We start from the raw sequence: 25,179 nt of genomic DNA on the forward strand, positions 1-25,179 counted from the left end.
TCGAGGAATGTGTAGTTAGTCTCGGCTGTGTGAAAATATCCTCTCAAGATCAATTCAAAGTGAAACAAAAGCTCTCAGAGGCGTGAGTGGCATTATTCAGACAGTGAGAGTGCCTGCGGATCTGTATATGCACCAAACTTCCCTCTTCTTGATTACTCAGCTTTCTCCCAGCGTTGAGCTGGTGCATGCTCCAAACTGGCCTCTTCTCAGCTCTGCATTGCACCCAAAACACGGTGTGCCTGCACCGTGCCCTTGGTGCATACAGTCCACCCCTTGCCATCACACACCCTGGGCAGCCAACCCAGCCCAGCACTCAACGACTGGTGCGTGTAGTAACCGTGGGCCAGCTGCAGCTCCTCACCCAAGTCCTCCCCGTTCATACTGGCTAAATACACCATGTGGAGGTGACAGCAAGGGATGGGCTGACCAACTACACATGAACATCTACAACTGGGAGCTCACTTGCCTCTGTAAATACAACTAGTTCCTCCTCTCTTCTCCCTGTCTGCTCCCACCTCTCCCATCATTTGAGTTCAAATCCCTGAAGTGGGGCTTTCCAGGACAGGACCTGGCAATGGATACGAGGCATTGAGGTCCACCTCAAATGTAAACACACTGCTCCTCCTTCCAGAAAGAGTCTGACTGTGAACCAAAAGCACAAGAGTGAAGAAGCTGAATGTGCTAATAGGCAAACTTCTCCCATCTTTTCGGGGAGCAGTGCTGAATCATTAGTCACTTAAATAAGAATAAGTTGCTCAGCTGAGCATAGCTCACAACATTGTTCCTGCGGAAGCAATAGTTGGTATAAATGTGTGACTTTCCTGGAAGCAGGTCCTCTAAAGCGTTTGTGTATTTATCAAGCTACGATTGTATACGTAGCAAGATATTTCAATGAACAGCGATCAATAGCAATTTGGAAGAGGAAATTCTATATCAGATTTGCTATGACTGATGTCTGCATAATAAAAGTGTGTTTTTTTATACTATTTTCTTAAAAAAACTTCTTTGGCAAGGAAGTACAGAAATTTGAAGCTTGAATACATTTTTGAATCTGTATGTTGATTGCATAACTTACAACAGAAGACTAAAAACTTTCTTTTGTTATTATGAATTTATGCGCTGAGAGTGTACTACAAATAGTATCGCCACTATTCATTGCCAACGTAACGCTTTAATTTTCCTTTTGAGTCTTCTCGCAATCAAGCTAATACTTTTATTTCTTGATGCACAGCAATGTTGTTGAGAGACTCTTGTTTTCCTGTGATTGCTTTCAGTCCCGTTTTCCAGAAAAATGGGGGAAGTACAGAACACATGACGGCACTACTCCGATACAAATGATAATAAACTTCCCTCTGATTAGCATCACAGTCGAATAAAAGTACAAGCTTTCCTCCTAGGGAAACGCCTCTAGGCTACAATTGACAACAGCGATTTGGGGCAGGGGAATTGCTGCGAGGAGCGAGACCTGGGTTATTTCCGCACAGCAGCTATCATCAGCGAGAGTGGATGAGCAGGAAACTGTTCTCACAAAGCGGCCTTTCGCAAGCGCCGGTTAAAGGGTGTCGTGCCACCCTTTCATTGCCCAAGCCTGGCAAGCCTTGATAGAGAGCACGAGTGGCCTGCACTGCCGGGGACGCTGCTGAGATCCAGACTGGTGGATGGCAATGCCATTCAGAGGAACAACATGACACAGAAAGAGGTCACCAGAGCAAGAGGAGGAGTAGCAACTACAGGCATCTAACTGCTCTAGAGGTGGGGTGGCTACCCGGTTCTACCCCAGCTGTAGAGAAGCACTGAGGAGATTTTCTTTTTTAAGGGGTTATGGAAGGACCTAAGAGTTTGAGAAGGGAAAAAAGACTGAGGTCTGATGGTGTGCACACTAAAGGTCTGGTATATAAGCAGATAAAGGAAAACAAACTGTACTAGAGGAGGTCGAGTTTTGCTGGTATAAGAGCATTTACAGCAGAGGCTTTCTGCCCGGACACCTCGAGAAGCCTCAGACTGTGCCCACGCCTGAATTCACAAAATCCAGAGGGTCACCCCAGCACTCAGGGTCACCTTGGTTCAGCCGGGCACCCCGACGTCAGGCTCCCACTCAAGCTATCCCGCCAGGATGGAAAAAACAGTGCGCTGCATCGGCAAAGGTGTCTTTCCGCGGGGAGACACGTTGCTGCCAGCTGCACCACAGTTCCTATTTTCACCGTACTGAACCATTAAATATGCCCTTCCCACACCGGCGAGGACTGCAACTCCAGATCAGGCCGAAGCAAATCATATCAGCCTCAGAACTCGGTGGGCAGAGAAAATGTTGCCATTTTTAATCAGTAAGAAAAATTGTTATATCTGGGCCACTAATCCAGAAGACAGCAATTATCAAGATTTTTTTTAGGTAAGCTTGTGGCTTTTAGGGTATTTATAAAAAGTTACGCTTTGTGTATTTCCTGATTTCTTATTTTTACAGTTGCCTGCGAGTTTATTTTTAGAAAGCAGACCCACTTCTACCTTTGCACTAAAATTGAGCAGAATTATGAAGCTCTGAAGAGGAAAGGGAGATTCTCTTACTGCTGGGGCCGAGTTTTTCAGAGAGTCCACTTCAGGGAAATTCCTTCACTCTGGCTTCTGAACTCTGAATAAAAACCATAACAGTTTTTAATGCTCCATGATTCTTACTTTATTGGTACTTTAAGTGGCAGGATGGGGTTTATTTTTTAATTTTTTAACACAAGCTGGGGGGCTCCCAGCTCCTCAAAACACATTGATTAAAAAAAAAATAAAAATTACGTTGTATTTGCCTCCTGAGGTGTGAGACTTTGGGATAAATTTGTATACATTTGTAAACTTGGTTTTCATTATTTTCTCTGCTAGATTTTTCTGAATGACAGTTGAGTAAATCTCTCTCTTTTTAAGGCCTACTGTTATTTTCCAAAACTTAATGGTATAGACACAATCTTTATTATGTACCAATTTTAACAGTAGTTTTCTAGTTCCAGTCATAACCATTCTTGTCCTCTTTACTGGTCACTGCATTGTAAAGTTACCTTTTTCCTGGTGGTAAAACAAATGAACGTGCAACATTTACGCAAGTCATGTGTCAGCAGTGGAAGCTGCAGCGCTCTTCAGAACGACCAAGAAGGGGCTAGCCTGTGCCACACCGAGCATCATCTGGTTTTGTTTAGTGCAAAGGGCTTTTTTTTGGTTGAGGGGGAAGGGGAGAGAATGGGGAAGAGTGTTTGTTTGTCTTAAGAGAAATAATAAAAACCTATGCTGAGGTTTCCTCATATATAGGAGGGGTTTGGTATTTATACTGTTTGGCATCACCCCCGTCTGTCCACTTGCATATATTCTAGTTAATGACACAGAAGAAGCTGTTGCTTCGAGGCCCCCGGCCAGTCTGTCAAACCCACGCGTGAGTAACCGAACCAGCTGCCTTAACGTGATCTCCCTTCACACTTGCACTGCAGCATCTGCAAGATCACACCGTGTGATGTCGATGATGCTGCACCGCATCTCCTGTCAAGTCTTGCCTGTCAACTACCAAAGGAGCCACCGATTCCCTCCATGCTGACCATTTTCAACATTAAGTGATGTCAAATAAGTTCAAAATGCTTTTGGTAGACCTTTTAATGGTGATGATTTTCAGTGGGTTTATCTCTTGAGACATGGTGATTTCTTTAATATGAATTCATGTATCATATTTAAGCTATGAATATCATTATTAAATACCCTTTGGCGAAAAAGTATTGCTGTTTTAGAATACCGCTTTGTTTCCAAATGCATCATTTTTGCTCCATATCCTATCCTGCCTGTTTTAAAAATCAACCCCAGATTTCTGTGTTTCTGAGCTGCACTCGTACAGGTGGCTAATGGCTTTACTTGATGTTCTACATATGCTCAATTTAAATACTAACTGAGAGAGAGATAAATATAGACATGTATGCATGTCTGCATCGATGAAGAACAAATTTCAGCCTACAAAGGTAAAACTTAACGTCTTTATAAGCACCTACAAATGACCTCTCTTAAAATGAAAGCTTTTGTAACCTCAGTGACTGGCATCTGTTGGGCAAACTAGTTGTTCTGTAAAGAACTAGCGTGTCATATAAACGTGCAGGTTTATGGAATATAATTCTAAAACAAATTCATCTGGTTTCATAATTGCGTTGTTGTTAACTTGCTTGTTGAATTGTGTCACAAAAAGCGCAGTCACAGTCAAGAGTAGATTTATCTCTTGACTAAGAATCCAAGATTTTATACAATGGGAGACCACTGCACCAGGTTCCTTTAAAGAGCTGATGACCTTCCCGACGCCTGTGCTAACCTTCAGACATAAAGCACGCTTTCCTTTCATTTTAAATGTATTTCTTGACACGGATATTTTTGGTATAAAACTCTTAAATCAGGAGCTTCCTGCTGCTTCCTAGCTCAAGCATTTTTCATCACTTTACCTTCCTGCTATAATTTGGGGAATCAGCTATTTCCATAGCTGCCTTTTTATTTAGTGTTATATGGTGTCTGCTGCTGTTGGGCTTGAGATTTTAACTCAGTTTTCAACTTTTATAATTTTCATTCAGAGCTTCAAATCTCCCAAGAAGCTATTCCATACTAGATCTCAGGTTTTGGCTGATAGGTTTTGGTGACCTTAAAGAGGAAAATGTGCAGGCTGCCAGTCCCCTAAACCCTTTGAATAATTTGAAATAGAAATGGTTTGGAACAGCTGATACATTTAACTCTGAACATTAGCCACTAAGCATGCTTAGTAGCTACTTTGATCAAGCTCTTTTTCCTGACAAAACCCCCTTTGAAATGAATAGGACAGAGGTTCCTTTCACTTCAATAGGAGTTCTCAGACATAGGGAGAAAGAAGGACTTCATAACCTTTAAAAAGACTCCCCTAGTCCATTCATATATCTCCTGGAAAGCTCAGCACTTTCCCTTGTGCTGAAGTTACTAAGCCAGCCTCCTGGCTACTTTTAGGCTCCCTTCTAGCGAAGCTTTGCTTAAACATGAGATCAAAACACTCTATAACGAGGCTGCTGCTGCTGCTGCTACCGAGGCAGGAATCCTGAACGTACAATGGCTGTATCGGTGACATCGGAAATACTTGTTAGCATAGATTTGTCAGCATCACTTTCCTAATCGCATCTTCTAACCCTCATCCAGGGTGTACCTGGCATGCTGCAGAAGACAAAGACAATTCTTCTATGCACTTCGTATCCTGATGATTATTTTTGTGTATTTACAGTCAAGTCATTAGCACTCTAAAATTCCAGTTAACGTTTAACACCATACAATTAATTAAGTTTCAAACACCCCACCAGGATGAAAGACACCATGCCTTTTCAGAGGCCATTAACCACTTCTAGAATCTGTGTATCTATACTGTCCATGCGTTTTTCTTTTAAATACTTCTTGTACTTATGAGGGAACATCATACAAAATAAAAAACTACTACACGCTCATGACATATCATATTGCAATAATGCACATTGGGAGTTCTTGACATAATCATCCGTAAGTGATGCTTCTGCTTGGTGTAAGACTAATGCAGGGAGATGTATATTATTAGGGGGAAAAAAACCAAACCACAGGAAAAACTTGCAAAAAGACCACCAGAAATGACCCAGGCTTTAGGCAGCTCCAGTGAGAACAAGCATTCCTTGTGTTAAATGTCACTGTGGAGAAGCAGAACCAAAAGCAAGGATGTGATAAAGCACCTGAGCCTATATAACTCTAACATTTCCATTGATATATGTGTTCAAATGAAATTTGGGTATTTTTTGTCCATCCAGTATGCAAGTGTGCATATTAAATTCCATTATCTTATACAGAAAATATGAAGACAAGTCAGAATTCAACTACTGAACAAATAATTTCATTTGAGACATTGTTTCCTTAATTGGTGCACCAAAAGTAAGTTATTTTATCTATAGGTCAAGTACAGCTCATAATTTTTTTACAGTTGAAATTCCTCAGAAAACCTGTAATATTTTACAAGATGAAGAGAGCAGAGTATGTACTGAAAAGATGTATGGTTCTGGCTTAAAGCTAAGCTAATGTAAGTTGAAACTTTCCTTCTCCCCATGTTTGGCTATTTGCAATGGCTTTTTTGACTACATAAAAACCCTCAGTATCCTACAGGGCACCATTTAAACAAAAATTGCGTTGCTTGTAGAAATAAAATAACGGGATGAGTTTAGGACTAAAAGCCACCTTGAGGGTAAATATGTTGCATTTTGGTTCTTTTTTTTTTTTTTTGGTTTAAGCAGGGAAAAAGAACAGAACGTGCACACAAAGGGAAGAGGTTATTGGTATCTATTGTTCAGTTATGCTAACTGAAAAAGCAAAAAAATCTTACAGCAGTCTGTAAAATGCCTCTTTCTTGCTAGAAGGGAAGCAGAAAGAGGAAAGTCCTTCTTGCCTTTTAACTACTTGAGGAAGTACATCAGGAGGAACTGTCTGTTCCACGCAGCTAACCTAACCTTTTCAAATGCGTGTTATCTGTACAGCAGGGCCATAACAGAATCTATGTAATGGCACTTACACGGAAAATTCATGAAACATGAGCTGAAAATGCATTTTATTTACCGAGACTGGAATTCATGCTCCTCAGACGCTGTTTGTCAACAACTGTAGGGGAAGCTCACACTTGGGTACAATTTTAAATGTCTGTGCCAAGATGTGAAAGTGGGTCCCGGCAGGTGAGGTTGAATTCAATTCGGCACTTACTTTAGGCACACATTTAAGTAGCTGATAAACGAGACAACTTCAGGCAGAGGCACGTCACAACTACTCTTCGGAAAATGGCAACCGTCTGCTGCTACCAATCAATCATGAATCAATTCGGAGGTATCAAAACGATTTTGGGTGTTGGAAGTGGGGCCACTTCTAAAATGGTGCTGAACTATAAATTCTAAGCTAGAAACTATACAACTTTTAAATATTTGCGTGTCAGTTCGAATCCAAGTCAAGAATAGTCTCTCTTTATGAATAAAAATATTATAAGGGAATTATAAATAAGTACAATCTATCACAGTTTTGTTCTCTGTTCCTTTTCTCATCATTTTTAAAGATTCATTTGTTCATATGACTATTACTGAACATTAACCTGATGCTTTCATAGGAGTAGCTAATATAATTTCCAGATCTCTTTCCCAAGCTAATTTGGGTCCATGGCTCATGAATGTAATGTTATTGCTGCTGCTTTTTTCCTCTTGTGTATTACTGCACTTGTTTCATCTTCCTTATCTCTCTCTCCAGCTGACACAATTCTTTATTCTTCATTTTGTAAATCACGTGTTTATCACGAACAGTAGTTGTATTTGCTATATAAAGCCATATAAATAACAAATGCAGCAGGTAACTAAAAATGAACAGCAATTCAGAGACTGAACCTATTTGATCAAGCTTTTTTCTTTTTTTTAAATCAAAAAATGGAACACTAGATACAGTTGGTACTGTGGTCCAAATGGTAACATGGTCAAGTTTTGCCTAACAGTTCCAGTTTATTTCAGAGACAGAAGATTGCACCGACAACTCCTGTAAGAGCTCTCAGGCGGAGGTGAGAAAAAGCAGCTGGCCTAATCTCAGGGTGTCAAAATAATATGGAAGTGATGAGGTATTTGAAGTACTAAAGGTCTTTGATGAAGGGCTTTGCAGACTGAAGTCAATACATTGAACCGATGTGGGAAGCTCTGGATCGGTAGAGGACTGTGGCTTTGTCCACACGGAGAACTCGGGATTATTCTTTCCCAGTCGGATGCCTTGTTCCTGTTCAGCGTTGCATCCTTTGAAAGCGGGCCGAACCAAAGAGGAGCGAGGCACTTCTACAGTAGAAGAGCATCAACGAGCACGCACCACACAGCTATCCCCGAGTAACTCCAGACCTACACGGACAGGTCTTTAATACAAACTTCTGTGCATGAGAAGCACCTTATTTTGCGGTACGCAGAACTTCAACCCCTCTTCGACCCTCAGTGCATGCAGAGAGCAACGCAGGACATCACTCCTGATGAAAAAAAATAAAATAAAAATAAAAATAAAAATTGAGCAGGTATGAGTTTGTTTCTGAAGTGTTGGTTTGTAGCAATAACTGGAGTTAATTCTCCTGACGGCTGTTTTTATTGCTAAAACGTTTTAATCCCGAAACAGCTAACGATGCGAGCCACCAGCCCGCGCCGAGGAGAGGAGCCCGGGGCCGGGGATGCGGGCTCCAGCCCCGGAGAGAAGGAGCCCGCCCTTCCCGCCTCGCAGTCACCACATGGGCCTCCCGCCACCGGCGAGGGGTGACCCTCGGTGTCTGTCACCGGCTCCGGGACGGCCGGCAGCGGTGGGTGACGGCGGGGCGCATCGCTCGCAGCCACCACCCGTCCCGGCGCCACATTCTCCAGTCACAAGCTCCTCCCGCCTCACCCTCCCGGTGCTCCGCCCGCACCGGGGGGCGACGGGGAGGAGGGGGGGGGACACACGACACAGCGGGTCGTTCCCCGCTCCGCGACCCGTCTCGCCTCCCCTCAGCGGGCACCGTCCCGTCCCGCCTCGCACGGCCGCGTCCCCGCCGCCCCCCCCCTCAGCCTCCCGCCTCTACGGCTGCGCGCGCACCGCGGCTGCCCCTCTCCTCCCTCCTCCCCTCCCGGCCTTCCCCCCCCCCCCCCCCCGAAGCTCTCGCGTTGGCTGTCGGGATCGCTGGCCGCTTTGGTTAATGTCCGCCATGTTTGCCATGGCGCAGGGAGCGGATCGAGCGAGCCCGGCGCGGATCTAGGGCTGCGGGGCGTGCGCTGTGAGCTACGGGCGGCCCCGCGGAGAGCTGTTCCGGGGCGGCGGGACCCTCCATGGTGGTGCGGGCCGGGTGCGGGAGCGGCTGGGAGGCGGCGGCGAGGCCGCACTGAAGGCCCCCCCCGCCCGCCCGGCCCCGGGGTGTTATTGTGAGGGGGAGACAATGAGCAAACTCTCCTTCCGAGCCCGGGCGCTAGACGCCGCCAAACCGCTGCCCATCTACCGCGGCAAGGACATGCCCGACCTCAACGACTGCGTCTCCATCAACCGGGCTGTGCCGCAGATGCCCACGGGGATGGAGAAAGAGGAGGAATCGGTAAGGGAGCCGCGCAGGGGGGGCACCATTGTTTATCAGACACCCCCCTCCCCTCACGGGAAATAGGCCATTGGCATTCACCAAGCGCACTACGCACGCTCCCCGCCGCAGCGCTGCACGGTTCTTATGGGGCCCTGCGTAAAGAGCGCAGCGTAAACTGCTGTCCGACGCCGTAAGCGGGCCCTGCTCCGCCATCTTCTTTGCGTCCCGACTCGCGAGTGTTTTGATTAGTGGGGGGGAGGCCTTTACGCTAGCGTAAGAAGGAGGAAGGCGCAAGATGCGTCCCTGAATGAGCGAGCGAGCGCTGCGGCCGCAGTTGGCGTAGCGTGCCTTTGCTGCCGCCGCTTCCCTTGTGCGTGGGGAGCGGGAGCGGGGCGGACCGGCGGGAGGGCGCGGGGCGGCGGCGGCGGCGCGGCTCGGCTCGGGGTGCCTGCCCGCCCTGCGGCCCTGCGAAGGGGGAGCGGAGAAAGCGGGAACGGGACGCCCTGCTTCTCGCCTCCCGCTGTGGCAGAGCGGGCTGCAGAGTGCTCCGCTGCTGCGCGGCCCCACGCCGGAGCAGCCTGGCTGTTGCACGCCGCACGGGCAAGCCGGGCGCTTCGTGGCTCTCGGGACGCTGTAGTGACAAGCGGCGTTTTGCCTTGTCTGTCCCTGCGGAAAGCGGAGGACCGTTGTGGGCTGCGCTTTGCGCTTAAGACAGGTTGTCCACGTGTGCGCTCGCAGGGTAGGGGGGCTGGAGGGGACAGCGAGGAGCTTTGGCGTGTAGAGCTCGTTCCCTGCTGCTGTGGGAGACATTCGCGGTAGGTGTAACGAGTGCGCGTCCTGCTCATACTTTTTCAGAAGAGGTGTTTTGTGCTGCATGGTGATGTTTTGTGCTGTACATCAAATGTCAGATGCATCAGCTGGACGTGTTGCATTAAGTGTTAGGCTCTTAAGCGTTTAGATGATTTCCAAATAAACCAGCAAGTGTTAAAAATAGATATGTGATGCTTGTTCTTCTTGTAGTGTTATGGGGGAGAAAAGCTTTTGTCCACTTAAGTAAAGATTAAGTTTCTGGGCTTTTTGACAAGCAGTGGGACAGCACCACTTTGAAAATGCTTGCCCGCAGTTCTAGCATCATTTGAATGTACTGGTTTGTCTTACTGATCTTTAAACATCGACTCTTGTGCTCCTTAGAGTTGTATAAGGCTTAGATATAGGCTGTCACCTAATGTGTCTGTACTTGTATGTAGAGCCGATAGTAAATGCACCCTCAAGAATTTCTTCAATGAATCCGTGTCTCCGCCTCAGCCAAACCTCTATGCATGTGGATTGGCTTTTCAGAGGTTACAGCTGTCAAAGGAGGCTCCATGCCTTTCTGATTGGTTTTCCTCACTTGACTGTTAATATTAAAAGGAATCCTCTGTCTTACATTGTGGCTTTTTTTTTTTCGTTTTGCTTTTTCCCCCATTGTTTTACACTGTGTAATACACTGTTATCAAAACTTCCAGTACTTCCCAAAGAGTAATTTTCTGCTAGAATCTGGGAGTGTATTTAAAAGGAACAACAGTGTGGTACTAACGAGGTAATCTTGGAGAGTAACTTGGTTTTCTCGGTCTTTAAAGTCTACCTTGCAGCCTTGTGTTTGCATTTAATGGTTATAAAATATGGCGCTTTTTTTAAATGATTGTGTTATTTTGATAAAGCATGTTTTAAATAAACTTGCTAATGGAAAATTGCTGTAAGAGTGCAAGCAAGCTGCTTGTGGACTGCTTAAATGATTGTGAAGAAGATTAGATTTATACTTCAGTAAAACTGCTTTAGTGTTGTACTAAAATGTTGGTTTTCTGTAAGAATGAAGTTTATTTTCTCTGCACTGAAATGTGGCTATATTTGCTATATTATGTAATAGTCTCAAAATGAAATGGTCATTGAAGCAATATATAAGCATAGTGCTAGATACGTCAGCCAGACAAGATTATAAACTGTACTATTAATAGATTGTTTAGATTATTGCCATGTAGTGACAGTTTCATTCATGGGGTAGTCCTTTTTCCAGTGTTGCACAAATAATTCTTTCATGTAAATTTTTGTGGTAGTGGTATGTAAAGCCCTTCTAGGAACGGCTGTTGTGGATGACAGTAGTTAAATATTTGAGAAATATTTAAACAGCTTCTATTCATAGCAAATATTGCTATGATTGATTTGATGTATTTTGAAAGGTATTTTTGGGGGGAGAGAGAGATCCGCATATTCATTTCTGACATCTCAATTAGTTGAGTGTCTCAAGGCCTTTTTTTAACCCAGACTTTTGCCAGGGGTGCATCTTGTGAAAGGTGTGTGAACCATCAGGGTACCTGAGGATTTACATTTGCTGTGCAAAGACACAAAGCTCATCTTACTCTGGCCCCAGTACGCTGCTCTCCTTGCTGTGCCACCCTGTGTGAAGCCTGGGTGAAATCAGAAAGGTCTTGTAGTACAGTGTGTCATGGGGTCAGATACCGTCTTCTAGGGCTGACTTTCACTGAAAATAGCTAAGTATTTACAGATTTGCAAGATTTAAAATGGTTAAGATTGACATGTCTGTCTGACCTGTTCTTTATCACCTAGTCTTGCTAGTACAGGCATATGATTTGCTTTGTTTGTGATTGATATTTTGTATATACAAAAATGCAGCTTTTGGTCCATTTATTTTTAATGTGGGGGGTTGTGTGTGGTTTTCTTTTTGTTTTTTAAACTAGTACTATTGTTTAGAACATAGAAAGGCTTAAAACCTGGCGGGGGGGGCTTAATGATTATCACTCATTTCTGCTACTATTACTAAAGTTATTTGAACTGTGTATTAAAATGTCATACAGTCACTGTAGTCCCAGACTGGGCAACAATACACACTGCCAGTCATCCCACTACAAAAAAGTGTATACTGCCCAGTTTGTCAGCATGAGCATCTTTATTTGACTCTTCTTTTGATTTGATCTTGATGAATATTCTGGAACTATTTCTATTTAACTATCTTAGAGATTTATATCTACTTGCAGCATTTTACAAATCAGCAGCTCATTTCTCTCACTTAGCGATTCCAGCTGTGAAAGAATTAGGCTTCTGGTCTGTAGCATGTTTATGTTAGCAAGTGTTTATAATTTACCCTAAATTAAACCTGAGGAAGAAAATTGTGTGGGTTTGTTTTTTTGTTTTTAAACTCATGTGAGAGAGAGATTACTATTAAGTAAAAGCAGGAAGATGTCCTTTTATGAGCTTCAGAAATTGAGCAGGAACATTTTGTATTGTCTTTTTCTGATGAGTAAGAGTTGTATTTCATAATGCTAATGAATTGTTTTGGCTAGAAGGGGGAAAAGTTGCAGAATAGATAAGCCCTGGTTTTGTTTCTTATCGCATAACTATGTGTTTTTTATTTGAATCCATATTACTGGAGATTGCTGAGTTGCACATTGTGGGGGAAAAAATCATGCTTAATAATGAGGCAAATTCAGGCTGAAGGCTCTCAGAAGTAAATTTACTTGAGTTGTTAGGAAGCTAAAAGCATGGTCGTAATTGATGATACCTAGATTGCCTGGTCAAAGCTATCAGAACGTTCATCTCAAAATTCTTGTTTGAACATACATTCATTTACAGTTAAGTTTGACATCACATGACAAGGCTAAGGTTATAGAGGAAAAAGTGCGTGAATAGCAAGTTAAGGACATGGTTTAACATTATTAAAATGCTGACAGAGTACGAATGAGAAGTGACTTTGCAGTCACTTCTCATTCGTACTCTGTCAGCATTTTAATAACAAAGTTATTTTTTTTAATAACAAAGTATTTTAATAACAAATGAAATCACAAGATTCATTCTCGGCCCTTGAGTGATCACCTCGGGATGATCTTTCACTGCTTGTTAAATGTAATGTTCAATTTTGAATGTTTTGACAGGCTGGAAGTAGTTAACTTGAAGAAATTTTTTCTTGCTTTCTCTTCTGTTCATACTCTCTCCATCCCTTAGTTCATTCAGTTTCTGTTGTGACACTGGAAACTTTAAGCGTTCATCATCTGGCTTTCAGGGCATCCTGCAGCTAGTGATGCTTCTGAAGCAGCATATTCATTCTCCTTTTAAAGCAGGAAGCATTAACTTTGCACAAGTCATAGTTTTTTGTTTGGATATTTTTGCTGATACGGTGTAACATACTGAATATTTTTGCTGATATAGTGAACTGGAAGAGTTCAATCAGGAGGGCTTCGAAATATGTGCATACACACAGATATTAGTTTTATGGCAATGCTTACTTGCCTTTTTTTTTTAAAGTTTGTTATGACACAGTCCTACATTCACGTTTTCTTGCACGTATTCTTATGCCTAAACATTTTTTGTGTGATTTCTGATTATAAGATCAAATAATAGTCACTTCTTCATCTTTTCTTGGAGGGGCTTCATCCTGCATGCGTGAGCATAAACACATTGGTGTTGGTTGGGGACTTCAGAAGTGCTCTGCTTTTGCCCCTTTTGTCTGTTGTTGAAATGGTACACATTTTGCAGACTGTGCATTTTTTTGTACATTGCATTAACTGATGGTGTTATTTTTTTATAAGGAAATTAATGGAGGTGTTCACGTATTACAGCTAATTGTCAACATGAAGGCAAGTAGTCTTGTTTGATATGTGTTCTATGCACTGGAATTTTGTTGAGTGCCTCCATGCTACCGGCTTTCTTTCTGCAGTGAAATCAGAGTTTGGAGTTCAGTGCTCGAGTCTCCCTCCTCCACTCCAGACACACTGTCAGATCTTTATTGGGAAGCATAAGTCTTTTAAAGCTGATTTTGTATATGGAAATGTTACAGACAGTTGTTTTATAGCATGAATAGATGTTTTTCTTTTAATCCCAATTCATCAATAGTTATTTATATTAAATTGTAATTGTTAACTAATAGGTGCCTTAAAACAATTAGCTTAAATTTTATGATGACGATGGTATTTTCTTTTAGAGAGAGATGAAGTTCTGTTGTTAGTTGTACTGTTGACATCCATGACTTCTAGGAAGGTGCTTAAATAAATGCAATTAAGTATTACAGACTTGCACAGAAAGGGTGAGGTTGGACGGGACCCTGGAGGTCATCTTGGCCAACCCCCTGCTCAGGCAGGACCACCTAGAGCCTGTTGCCCAGAACGATGTCCGTGTGGCTTTTGAATGTCACCAAGGTGGGAGGTATCAAATGTGTGAGGACTTACTTAAGCTGTTGATCAGAAGTACCTACCTGCTACTGTCTGATGTACTCAGGTTTAGGTTTAAAAACGTAAGCGTACATAAACGACTCCCCATGTGGACAGAACCTATGCAAACTTGAGATTCATATGTTGGATGTGCATTCATAACCTGTGGTTGAACCCTCAAAGTTGCTTACAAATGAGGGGCTTTGTAGAACAAAGAAGCAGCCAGGACACCAGTGTGTAAAATAGAAGGTCAGCAGAGGATAACTTTAGTTCAAACCATGCGCATATTCTGTAAAACAAAAGTTGCTCAAAAAGACTATGAAAGTCTAAGAAAGAAACTCAAAAGATTGTACTTCCATGCAAAACTAAGTGAAATCAAGACAGCAGACTTTCCTTAGGAAAGAAATGGGATTTATTTGATTAGAATCAACTAGCTTATGTGTTGGGGAAATGTAATTCCCAGTAGAAGTTTATTTCTCGGTTTGAGTTCAGCACCTGTATTTTCTTACTTATTTTGGGTATGTTTGGAGACTGCTGGGATTACTGAAGTATGTTTGGTAGTAGGTAGCATAAAGCTGTGTTGTAATCTTTATTCATGGAATTTTAAACTTTAGTTCTGTTTGTAAGACCTCTTCCCCTGCCTTCAGGTCCTGTATTTTTCTCCCTCCCTTTGAGACCCATTACATCATGCAGTGATGTTCCTCACAAGTGCACATTTCAACTCCATTTCCCAGCCATTATTTCAGTTTTCAGCTGTGATCCTTTATCCTTCCTGTGCTTTCACCTGCAAAATATTTTTGTGGCTAACAGGAACTTCCTTTCAGTCCACCGCTGGTACTCTTTAATGTCCCATTAGATAATGATGTATCAGACTTAACACTAAGTTGGTTGGATTGTGTTAGCTTGATACTGCAGTGGGGATGAAAATAAGCTGTTGATGAATGTGGAACCCCATCTAAATGCTAGAGTAGCTGAGCGTAGTTAACTGGTGAGGTGTTAAACTGAGTAGCTTTTGTTTTAATTTGTTCTGGCTGTATATATGTGGCTGAAGTTAAACAATACAAAGATTTGCTCTCAAGTCTCAAACTTAGGATCAGTTTATTAGGTGTTAACGTGATAAGCCCTATCAGCTAACCTGTAACAACTGCTTGTGAGTATAGGCTTAGCACTTGACAAATGTCAAGTAATTTATCTTGGAGTGTGCTTTTAAGATACAGCTGAGCCAGAGTAACTGTGGCCTGCAGCTAGTAGGGATGGTCTGCTTTTCGGAGTACTGAGGCCCATCTGACTTGATAATGGGAGGTGAAAGCCCACCATGGAAAAGTTGAGCATCCTGTACTTTCACGAGAAGCAGCAGGAGCATGTGGGGATGGAAAGCTTGGGAATGGAGAAGCATGAGACTACTACCCTTTTGGTGTCGTCCTGAGGTTAGACGGGTTCAGTCATATCTTAAAACCACACTCTTAATTTAGATAAGGTTGCATTTTTGCTGCAGGCTAGAGTCATAGGCATGGGGTCAGTTAACACCAGTCCATGAAATCTGTCCTAACTTGTTTGGGTGCCTGAGTCCATAGTAGTGAACAATGGTATCTGCATGGACGTTAATTGAGAGTCACACCTCAATTCATTATGCAGGAACTTTCCCTTATAGGTAGGTTTCCTCAGGATGAGGTGTAATTCCATGACGAAAGCGTAGGAGAACATTTTGAAATCTGCTTCTCTGTGCTCTGTCGCTCAGCTCTGGAACGTCTCAAATGTAGGTAGCAATTTTTCCTTCAATTTAAGAAAACCTCGGAAAGAAATACCTCGGGCAGCTTCAGTTGTGCTTTGAATTACATGGTGCCAGATTTTGTATTGCTCCTGCTTGGCAAAATTGAGAAGTAGTCAGCTTTTTACAATTTCTGTGTTGAATGAGATCAGTTGAGATGTCCTGTTTGAATAATTTAGATGAACAGACATTAAATCTGCTTATATTAATCTTGGGTTTAATTATTTTTCATAAGAAAGATCGTTTTGATTGGTGCTAGACATTCAGAAGGTTATTTGTAATTTGTTTTGCCAACAAAGCTAATAAACTATGCCTTGTTTATACTTATTTGAACAGTTACATGCCTTAGCATATTTATCATTCTAACTGTTTAACTTTTTAAAATATAAATAACACGTTTAATATTTACATAAACAAAATTACAGTTAAACCTTAGGTGTCCCAAAAGCCATTGGTGGTGAAGATTAATTGTAGAACTGAAATTTCTGTAACAAGTAGAGAACTGAACCAGAACTGAATTACTGTGTATGAAAAGGAGTAAGAAGTAGGGAAAATAACTTTATGAAACTGAAAGTAATATCAATATAGACTGTCATAATTTTGCATTTAACGTTGACTAGTTCTGAGTCAAAGAAATGAAGTATTTTGGAATATACTATTTTAAAGTTTTGATTTTAATCCATTTTGCAAATTCCTACTTGTTAATATATAATAATCACCATATAGTGTGACTGAAGGTGTTGGGTTAAAATACTGTCCCTGTTCATAACAGAAGTGCTCCAAATGTAAGGGAGCAGAAGTTTGCAGAAAAAAAAATCCGAGTTCTTATTTTTCCTGATTTACTTTGGTGCAATTCTAATTGTGATTAATACATTTACACCAATAAAATGCCTAATCCTTTAAGGTAAAAGAAGAGATTACCACACCTGATTCTCATTGTTGTTGTTGTTTTTTTTTTTTAAAAACTTACTACTTCAGAACTAAGCCAACAAGGAAATGCCTAGAGTAAGAATTTCAGACTTTATTAGATACAAATATGCCTTTGGTCTGTTATTATTTTAAATGGACGCTTCAGAGTGGAAAGAGTAGGTGAGCTGATAACCAGAGTTGTATCCTCTCAAATAAGTTACTTGGCAAAGAAAAATGCCATTCCCCACTGTAAATGTGTGAGGACAGAACTGGGTTGCTTTTGTCTAATAGACGTATTTCTCTGGTCTCTGAAGTTTGGTGTGCTCAACACCTCACCAGTATGTCTACTTCAGTAGAATTTTTCTCTGTAAGGTATTTTCTCATGTTTATGTCATCTTCATTTGCAACAAGTTAGGGCTTACCCAGCTTGCCTTGTGAGACTGTTCTCCAGTTTGTTAGATGTCATTTTTCCGCCAGTTTTCCATATCAGTAAACTACTATCTCATGATGTCCCCCGTGACACACAAAGTAGTTCATGTACGTATCAGTTCTTAGCCAGCATATTTATAAATGTTTCCTTCCCCCTTTTCCCTAGTTGTTTTCTGTTGTTTACATTTTAATTTACGATTTTATTTTCTTAGCTTTCTGCCATTTTTATGGCTGCAACTCACACTTCTTATCTGTTTGACCAGTTTGAGTTGCATAACAAAAACTATTTCTGCTTTGAAGCATCCTGGTAATGTCTGATTCCCCTGTGCTAGACTTAGATATAAACAAAACACTGGTTGTCTTGCAGTGGTATCCAATGCCTAGATAAGATAGACGCTGTTATTACTGAAAGTTAAAAAATAATTGTATATATGTCTTGAGTTAAAGGTGTTTGAGTTAAAATGGAATTTTGTAGTTAATTTTTAATAATTTTAATTCCTGCCAATTACTGTATGTGTACTTGTGTTTTAATTTTTTTTAACCTTTTTCTAAGTTGTCCTAACTTTAGAACCAATCTCTAGTATCTCTTTTTTTATTATAATATGATGGATTTCTGTTTGGTTCATCAGGTCTTCAGCACTCCAGGTTTCATCACTTTGGTAAGGACATTTGCTTTAAAAACTCTGTAAAATACAAATTCCCTGGTATTGGTGTGTGTACCTCAGGTAAATAAAAACCTATAGTAAGAACTTTGGATCTTACTCCTGGAAAGAAATAAAAACCTATAGTAAGAACTTTGGATCTTACTCCTGGAAAGAAAATGTTACACACAAGTCAGAAGGTTAAATGCATAGTGCAGTAAGAGAGGGAGAGGTACTGTAAGCAACTTGCTCTTGAATGTAAAAGTTACACCTGAAACTTTCCAGGAAATTGCATTGGTGCCCAAACTCTAGGTAACTTAACTTCAATATTGAAGGCAGTAAGTTCTGCTTTGACCACAGAAACGTATTGTTAATGCCCGTCTTTCATGTAAGCAGCCATATATGTTCACACCTCTTGATCTTTGACTGTTGTAACCAGCCTTTAGGCTTCTGATAGGCACAGCCAAAACGAGACCCCACTTAACTTGTGTGGCGTGAGTGAGAACTGATGTTTTGAAAGACCAGATCTTTAATATTAAGGTCACACAGTTTCTTTGCTAACAAATATCATATAGCAAGTAGCCTCAGACGTCTTAGCCACATGAGGCTCTTGAGTAGCTTCAAGTGAGGTTTCTGTGCTGGGATCAGAAGCGGCGTGTGTTGTTATGAAGTTGTTGGGTAATACAAATCTCTAATTGTGGGATGAAGTGAGGCAGCAGCCGCTACTGTGCTGCCTTTCCCAGGTCCTGGTGGTCTCCCAGCAGGGAGACAGATCTCATGGGGAGCTGTTAACAGCTCCTGTTGGAGAATTTCCACAGTCTTCCCTCCTGGTGACTCTTCCTCTCCTCTTCTGCGAGGAGCACAGTTTTGTGACTTGTGGTCACATGAAGGTTTTGATGGCGTGGAGCCAGGAATCAAACCAAGTTCACATTTTGTGTATAATACTGTATTTAATAAAGGGGAAAACTAGTTGTTGTGGAATCTCAGCCTTTTAAAATACATTGTGGGGTTAATTACATGAAAAAGAAGAATATTTATGTATGTAGGTGTATACTTTTCCATCCTAGTTTGTCTGACTTGGGACAATCAAGTTATGCTAATTGAAGCAGACTGTAAAGAAAATAACAAGGAATTCCTCAGATGCAATTTGTTAACAATCTTTTCTGTGTAAGGTTGCATTTGTTATGTGGTGAATGATACAAATGTATCACAAAGAGCTAGACAAAGACTACTTTCTATGTCTTTTGACAAGATGTTACAATATTTGTGACAATTTTCTCTTAAGATCATGCAAAGGCATCTTGGGGAAAAAAGGTCCCGTTTTTCAGGAAACACACATTTCTCATAAAGTACCATATTCAGCCTTTCCAAAAGGAATTTTTAATAATTCAATTTAATTCGTTGTTATAACAATAATTCTATTTTTAATAATTCATTTATATTCACGTTTTGGCAGACTGGAAACTTGTGTAATTAAATAGCTTTAAAATATAGTGCTCTAGTTTGGCTTTTTTTTGACATTTCATAAACAGTGACAGTTTTGTGTCAATGATATGTTCATAAATAGTGAACAATCATTATAGGAATGAGAGATTGCTCATGTTCTCATACATTACTACTGACCCACTCAGTAGGGTGATATTTGGGATGTCTCACAGTTGTTTCATGTCCGTTATTACATAAGATGATTGAAACTGCATTGCTTGCTTTTTCTGCATTAAACTTATTTAGAGATTTTTATTTTGTTGTTTGTTGGTGGGGTTTTTTGTGCTGCAAGGATAACTAAAGAAACACAAAAATGAATGCAATATTCTCTGGTCACCTAGCTTCCCCTATACGTCCATCAGTGTCTCATGGGCTAATTTCCACTCATTTCCTAGCTTGCCTGTAGTTGCTTTATAGTGGTTAAATTGGCTTTAGCCAGACTGCCAGAGAGGAAATGAAGGAATTTTTGGGCATTTTTTTTGGTCCAAACTGGTTTTTTCTTCATTTAGATACACAGCTCCTATGTAGGCCTATCTATCTGGACACAAAGTGTCATCCAAGGATGCTGGGCTCAGTTAGGTGTTGCTGGTGGCCCTTCTATTCTATTGTTTCAGCCTACATCAGCATTCTTGAGATAACATTCAGGTGATTTGCCTATAATCAGATAATTTGTATGTAAAGTGTTCACAGAATGGCTTGTCTTTGGTTTTTTAGATAGCACTAGCATAGCTTTGTGAAATTACAATTGTTTAAGAACTGGGAAAGGGAAGAAAGTGACAGAAAAGTGGTGGTTGTTTTTGTTTGGGGTTTTTTTTCTGTTGATGTATTAGTTCACTCACTTCTGAAATAATAGCATGACTTTAGAGTAGCTAAATAATAAAATCTTACCCATTCCAGGGACTTCTGTGAGGTTTTTAGGATGGAATAGTACAATTTGGTTCACTTGGCCGCTGCCTCCTTCATTGAGTCATGTGTAACAGCAGCCCACCATTAGTATGGGGTTTTTTGGCCTGTAGTCATAATTTGGCAGTATGGAAGGCAAGTGTGTGGCGAGTGGTTCTTGTGATTATTTAAAAAAAAAAAAGGGCGGGGGGTATCATATTGGAAAAACATGATAGGCCAAAAGTGAAACTGAGAAGTGGTTCCATGAGCCCTTTCCACTTGTAAGGAGGGCCTTACACCATACCTTCTGCTTCTTATGGGTTTTCTTGAGCTTCCTTCCACTGTCAGAAACCCCTTAGGGAAACTGAGAGGAGTTTCAGTCCTATAAAGCAGCTTTGCTTTGGGTGCGCTGGTTTGAACTCAATATGTGAATTTTTGTTGTTTCCCCAGCTCCCTGCATTACTTTGTAACTAATACAGCCTTTTAAGGGGACGCCGTGTGGCAGGATGAAACAGATCTGATTACTGAATAGATTAATTCTCCATTGGATCAGTAGAAAAAAATATATGATCAACTTTGCTAATTCACTAAAATATTTGCTTTTCAAAATAAATTGGAAATGAAGCAATGAGTTTCTCCTAAAATACTCATTGCTGTCTCAAGGGTGAAAATTGCTGTGGTGCACAGACAGGTTTCCTGCTCTCTATATGACTCCTTATTTCAGTTAACTGTTTTCCGTCCCAGGGCAGAGGGAGGGGAAAGAAAGGAAGACAGGTCTGTAAGTATCTTCCCTTCCCCCCCCCCCCCACGCCCCCCCTTAATCCTTTCAGCTGCTTAGATCCGCTTTCAGTTATGATAATGTTAAGGCAAGAGGTCAATTATACTTCAAGTAATTGGTCATGATTTTGTTTATACTAAGTTGATGTGTCCAGGAATTTTTTTTTTTTTTAAAAGCAGCTTTGCCAGTAAGCTGCTAATGGCTCAAGAAGAGGTTCATCCCATTGGTGGTGGGGAGATGAATCCTTATTGATAGATAATATCAAGCTGTTTCTGCACTGAGGAGGATAACTATCGGCTATGTTTTTTCTGGCAGTTAGGGATTGAAACGGTTAACCGCAGAAGAAAACAAAAGGTGGTGCTTGAGTTTACCCTTTTGTCTTGGAAATCTTTGTGTGTGTGTGGGCAAAGAGGGAGCAGAGGGGGCTGTGGGTTAGAGGGGGGAGAGGCTTTTGATCAAAGTAGCTTTTGAGCTTCATGACACTTTTTTCTATATGTGTTGTCAACAGGTGTTACTAGCTGTGGTTGAGACTTCGCAAGATGAGTCTGCACATTTCAGATTAAAATTCTGTACTTTTTGTCTCTGAATCTCCGTATTAAATATAAAAATGTCAGTTAATTTGTATTTTCTAATTTGAATATAATGTTAAGCAAATAGGATCTCTAGGCTTTAGTGAATTTTCCTTGTTTTCTTTGGTTTAATTCTGTTCTTGATTGCAGGTAGATTGGAAGACTGACTCTAGGTTGGCCTAGAAATAGCTTATTTTGAGTAGGTAAAGCTGTTAATAAAGTCACTTTTCCATCGTACTTACAGTGGAGTGCTATGGAGTTAAAGCTATCTATCTTGTTAAGAGAGTGAATTTTAACAGCTAAGCTGTGGTATGTTATGTTTTGTTTCCCTTAAGTCTCCATAACATCTGTCAAGATATTTCTTTCATTAAAGTCTACAGTGTTGCAAATATCTAATGTAAATTGTGTCACCTGAAGCTCAGTTGTGAAAGGACTGGCAAAGAGGAAATTCTTTTCTTAAATGGTGTCACAGTAAACAGCAATATATTTCATTACTTTCTACCTCACAGGGTAAATGTAAATACTAGTAAGTGAATAAACCTTTTAAAGGTGAAATAACCTTTTAAAGGTTCTGAACGTGTGCAACAAAAGCTAAGTATTTTTAGATACCAGTGTTGTAGGATTTTTTGGTTTTCCCCTCTGAGGAAAAACTAAAGCAAGGATTGCAGTGTCTCAGTATGGCTTCAGAGGCGTGACTTCAAGTCTCATTCTGGACTAGAGCTGATACTTATTCTCTCTGTCAGCCCTGTTGTGAATGGCTGTCAATTCATTTGGATTGGAGCTTCGAAGGTGGTGGTGTGAGACTGCTAGGTGCAGTGTACTCTTCTGTGCCACTCCACACGGAATGAGTGGATTCATGCTGGCAGGACAGGCTGTCTACACCAAGGAAAACATACTGGATTATATAAAGCCAGTGACTTGAGCAATTTGCTGTAAACTGTTGTCACTATGGTTATTGTACAGTGAAGGTACCTGCATGGCTAAAGTGCGTCTAGAGAGATGAATCTTTCACTTGGAGAACAATTTTGTTTTAATGCGTAAATATGCTAAAGCAGCAGTATTACATATACTAAACATTTAGATATTTCTAATTCTGTTATGCTGTTAGTTGAAGAAGTAGTCCAATCTAAGCTGTACTTGTTTGAAATTTTTTTAGTCATACCAGTGAGAAAGGTTTGGATGTGCTTTTTAAAGAATTAGTGGGTAATAACTCTTTGACTGGTACTCCTTTTTATTCCCATGGCAGCATATTCTGTTTGCTATCATCACTGTTTCCTCTACTGTTCAGTTATTTTGTATGAGATCTTTTTAACTCCCCTACTTGAGAACAAAGTATGAGTTAAAATATGGTGTATGTCTTTTAAAAGCATAAGGAAAGGTGAAAAATAGACAAAAAGATGTACTGGTATACCAGTTACTAAATCTATCTTTAAAAATGCTTTTTCAGATTTAATAAAGCCATTTAATTAGCCAAAACTTTATATGAAAGTTTTCAGAGTTTGTTTAAACAGAACTGTTTCAGGAGTTAAAATTTATATTTTCCTTAACTTCACGTTCAGCAGAAAGATTCCCCTCCTTCCCCCCCATTTAAAAATTACATCGCTTATCTATCTCTTTTGAAGCTCTACTGTTTGAGTGACAATAATACTGTTAAGACTTCTGTTTGAAAGCTGTGTTACGCTTGAAGGCTTTTTATAGTAAAGTGAGTACTAACACCTATTGTCAGATTTTTCCTTAGGAACTCTTTGTATGCTTACTAGCAGTGTTACAAAAACTGAGAATCTGAATTACTCATCTGCACTGTTTAATTGGCTGTGGAGCCAAAAGATGTTTTGAAATTTGGTTGCTATGTGTCCTTCACTACTTTTCTGAAAGTTAAACCTTATTTACCCATTCATTACTTAGGCGACTGTGGACTAGAGTGGCTTCTTTAAAAGTTATTTAATCCCGTTTTGGAAGAGTATGTGGGTTTGTTTTATTTTGGGGGTGTGGGGAAGAACTATAAGTTGGTCAGCTTCAGTTGGTTGGCTGTGTAAGGAATGCATCCTCAGCACATTTGTCAATGATCCTGTGTTAGGAGGAGTAGTTGGCTTGACAACAGTGGAGCATCCGTCTTTGTGGATGCTGAGAAACTTGAGGACTGGCCCAGCTGAAATGTTGTGAAGTTGAGTTAGAAGTGCAACTTCTGTACCTGGGGCAGAACAATAACGCTGTGCGTCGATAAGGGCAGGGGCCTGCCTGGCTGATGAGCAGCACTGATGGAAAGAAAGGACCAGATGATGGGCCAGCAGCGTGCACACACCGTGTGACTAAGGCATGCTGTAGAGTGGGCTATGTTAGGAGGAATGGGGCTACCAGATGGGGACGTTATGATGTTCCTGTACTTGTCAGTGGTGAGGCTGCTCTTGGAATGCTCTTTCCTGTTACTCTGCTTTCCCCAAATTTCTCAAAGATGTTGAGAAGCTCTAAGATAATCTGTCGGTGGGCTGCCAGAGTGGCTAAAAGCTTAGACCGTAGCTACTCTGAGGAGAGGGTGAGGGAACTGCTCTTGTTACTTCTGGCAAAAGAGTTAGTACATCACTGAAACAGGTTACTTAGAGGGGCTGTGGAAACTGGAGGTTTTCAGGACTTGAAAAAGTCATGGCTGACCTATCTAGCGTTGGAGATAATAATCTTCAAGTGGGAGTTGGACAGATAACCTCCACAAGTCCTTCCTAACAGCATTTCTGTGGTACTCTTGTGTACTGTGGTGTTAACTGTTAGGAGACAACTCTAGGGACATCAGTTGAAAGCAACACAGTAACGAAACAAATTTTATTTTAGTTGAGTTACCTACTCAGTGCTGTGAAGCTCTCCAAGACACATTTTAATGGTGGAGTGACAGATTTACTCAGTATGTAGTAACTCAAGCAGATCACACCAGATATTTGATTGCATGCTTGTCTTAATTCTAATAGCGTTCACTTGGGAGCGTGATAGTTTGATTTAATGTTGCTTCATCTGCTACAGGAGATTCCCAAAACTGCTCTTCCAATCACTAATTTGTTATATTCTAATTGTGCAGAAATTGCATTATTTGTGTTTCTGCAAGATCTTAATATTTAAGAAGGTATAATTTATTAAATGTCACTTACATATTTTTAAAGATTTACTTTCACTTACTATCCTTTTTAAAAATAATGTTCTGTAGAATTAAAGAGGAAGAAATGCTGTTCTTGAGAGAATTTACCAAGTGTGTAGCACAGAATCTCTGCATACAAGACCGCCATTTCTGCCAGACTGCATTGCAGTCGAGTTATCGAAACGCTGACTGGTTCTCCTGTTTGTGGTGTTGATGCCTGGCCTCTGGTGAGGCAGGATAGTCACTGGTGTTAATCGTGGGGAGGCATAGCCCAGAAAACGAAAGGAGGAGATAGAGTAGCAAAGTCTTTTTTTTTTTTTTCCTGTTCA

General features: G+C 41.1%; 1 protein-coding gene across 1 annotated transcript in view; it reads left to right on the forward strand.

Moving 5' to 3' along the window:
- Nucleotides 1-8,751: 8,751 nt before the first annotated feature.
- The window catches only part of EPC2 (enhancer of polycomb homolog 2), a 51,028-nt gene continuing 34,600 nt past the window's right edge, over nt 8,752-25,179 (forward strand). Inside the window, 1 exon segment of the mRNA XM_050900211.1 lies at nt 8,752-9,088. Within this exon segment, the coding sequence (XP_050756168.1) occupies nt 8,936-9,088 (153 nt within the window). The 5' untranslated portion in view covers nt 8,752-8,935.

The sequence above is a fragment of the Gymnogyps californianus genome, chromosome 7 (assembly GCF_018139145.2).
Source record: "Gymnogyps californianus isolate 813 chromosome 7, ASM1813914v2, whole genome shotgun sequence".
Classification (NCBI taxonomy): Eukaryota; Metazoa; Chordata; class Aves; order Accipitriformes; family Cathartidae; genus Gymnogyps; species Gymnogyps californianus.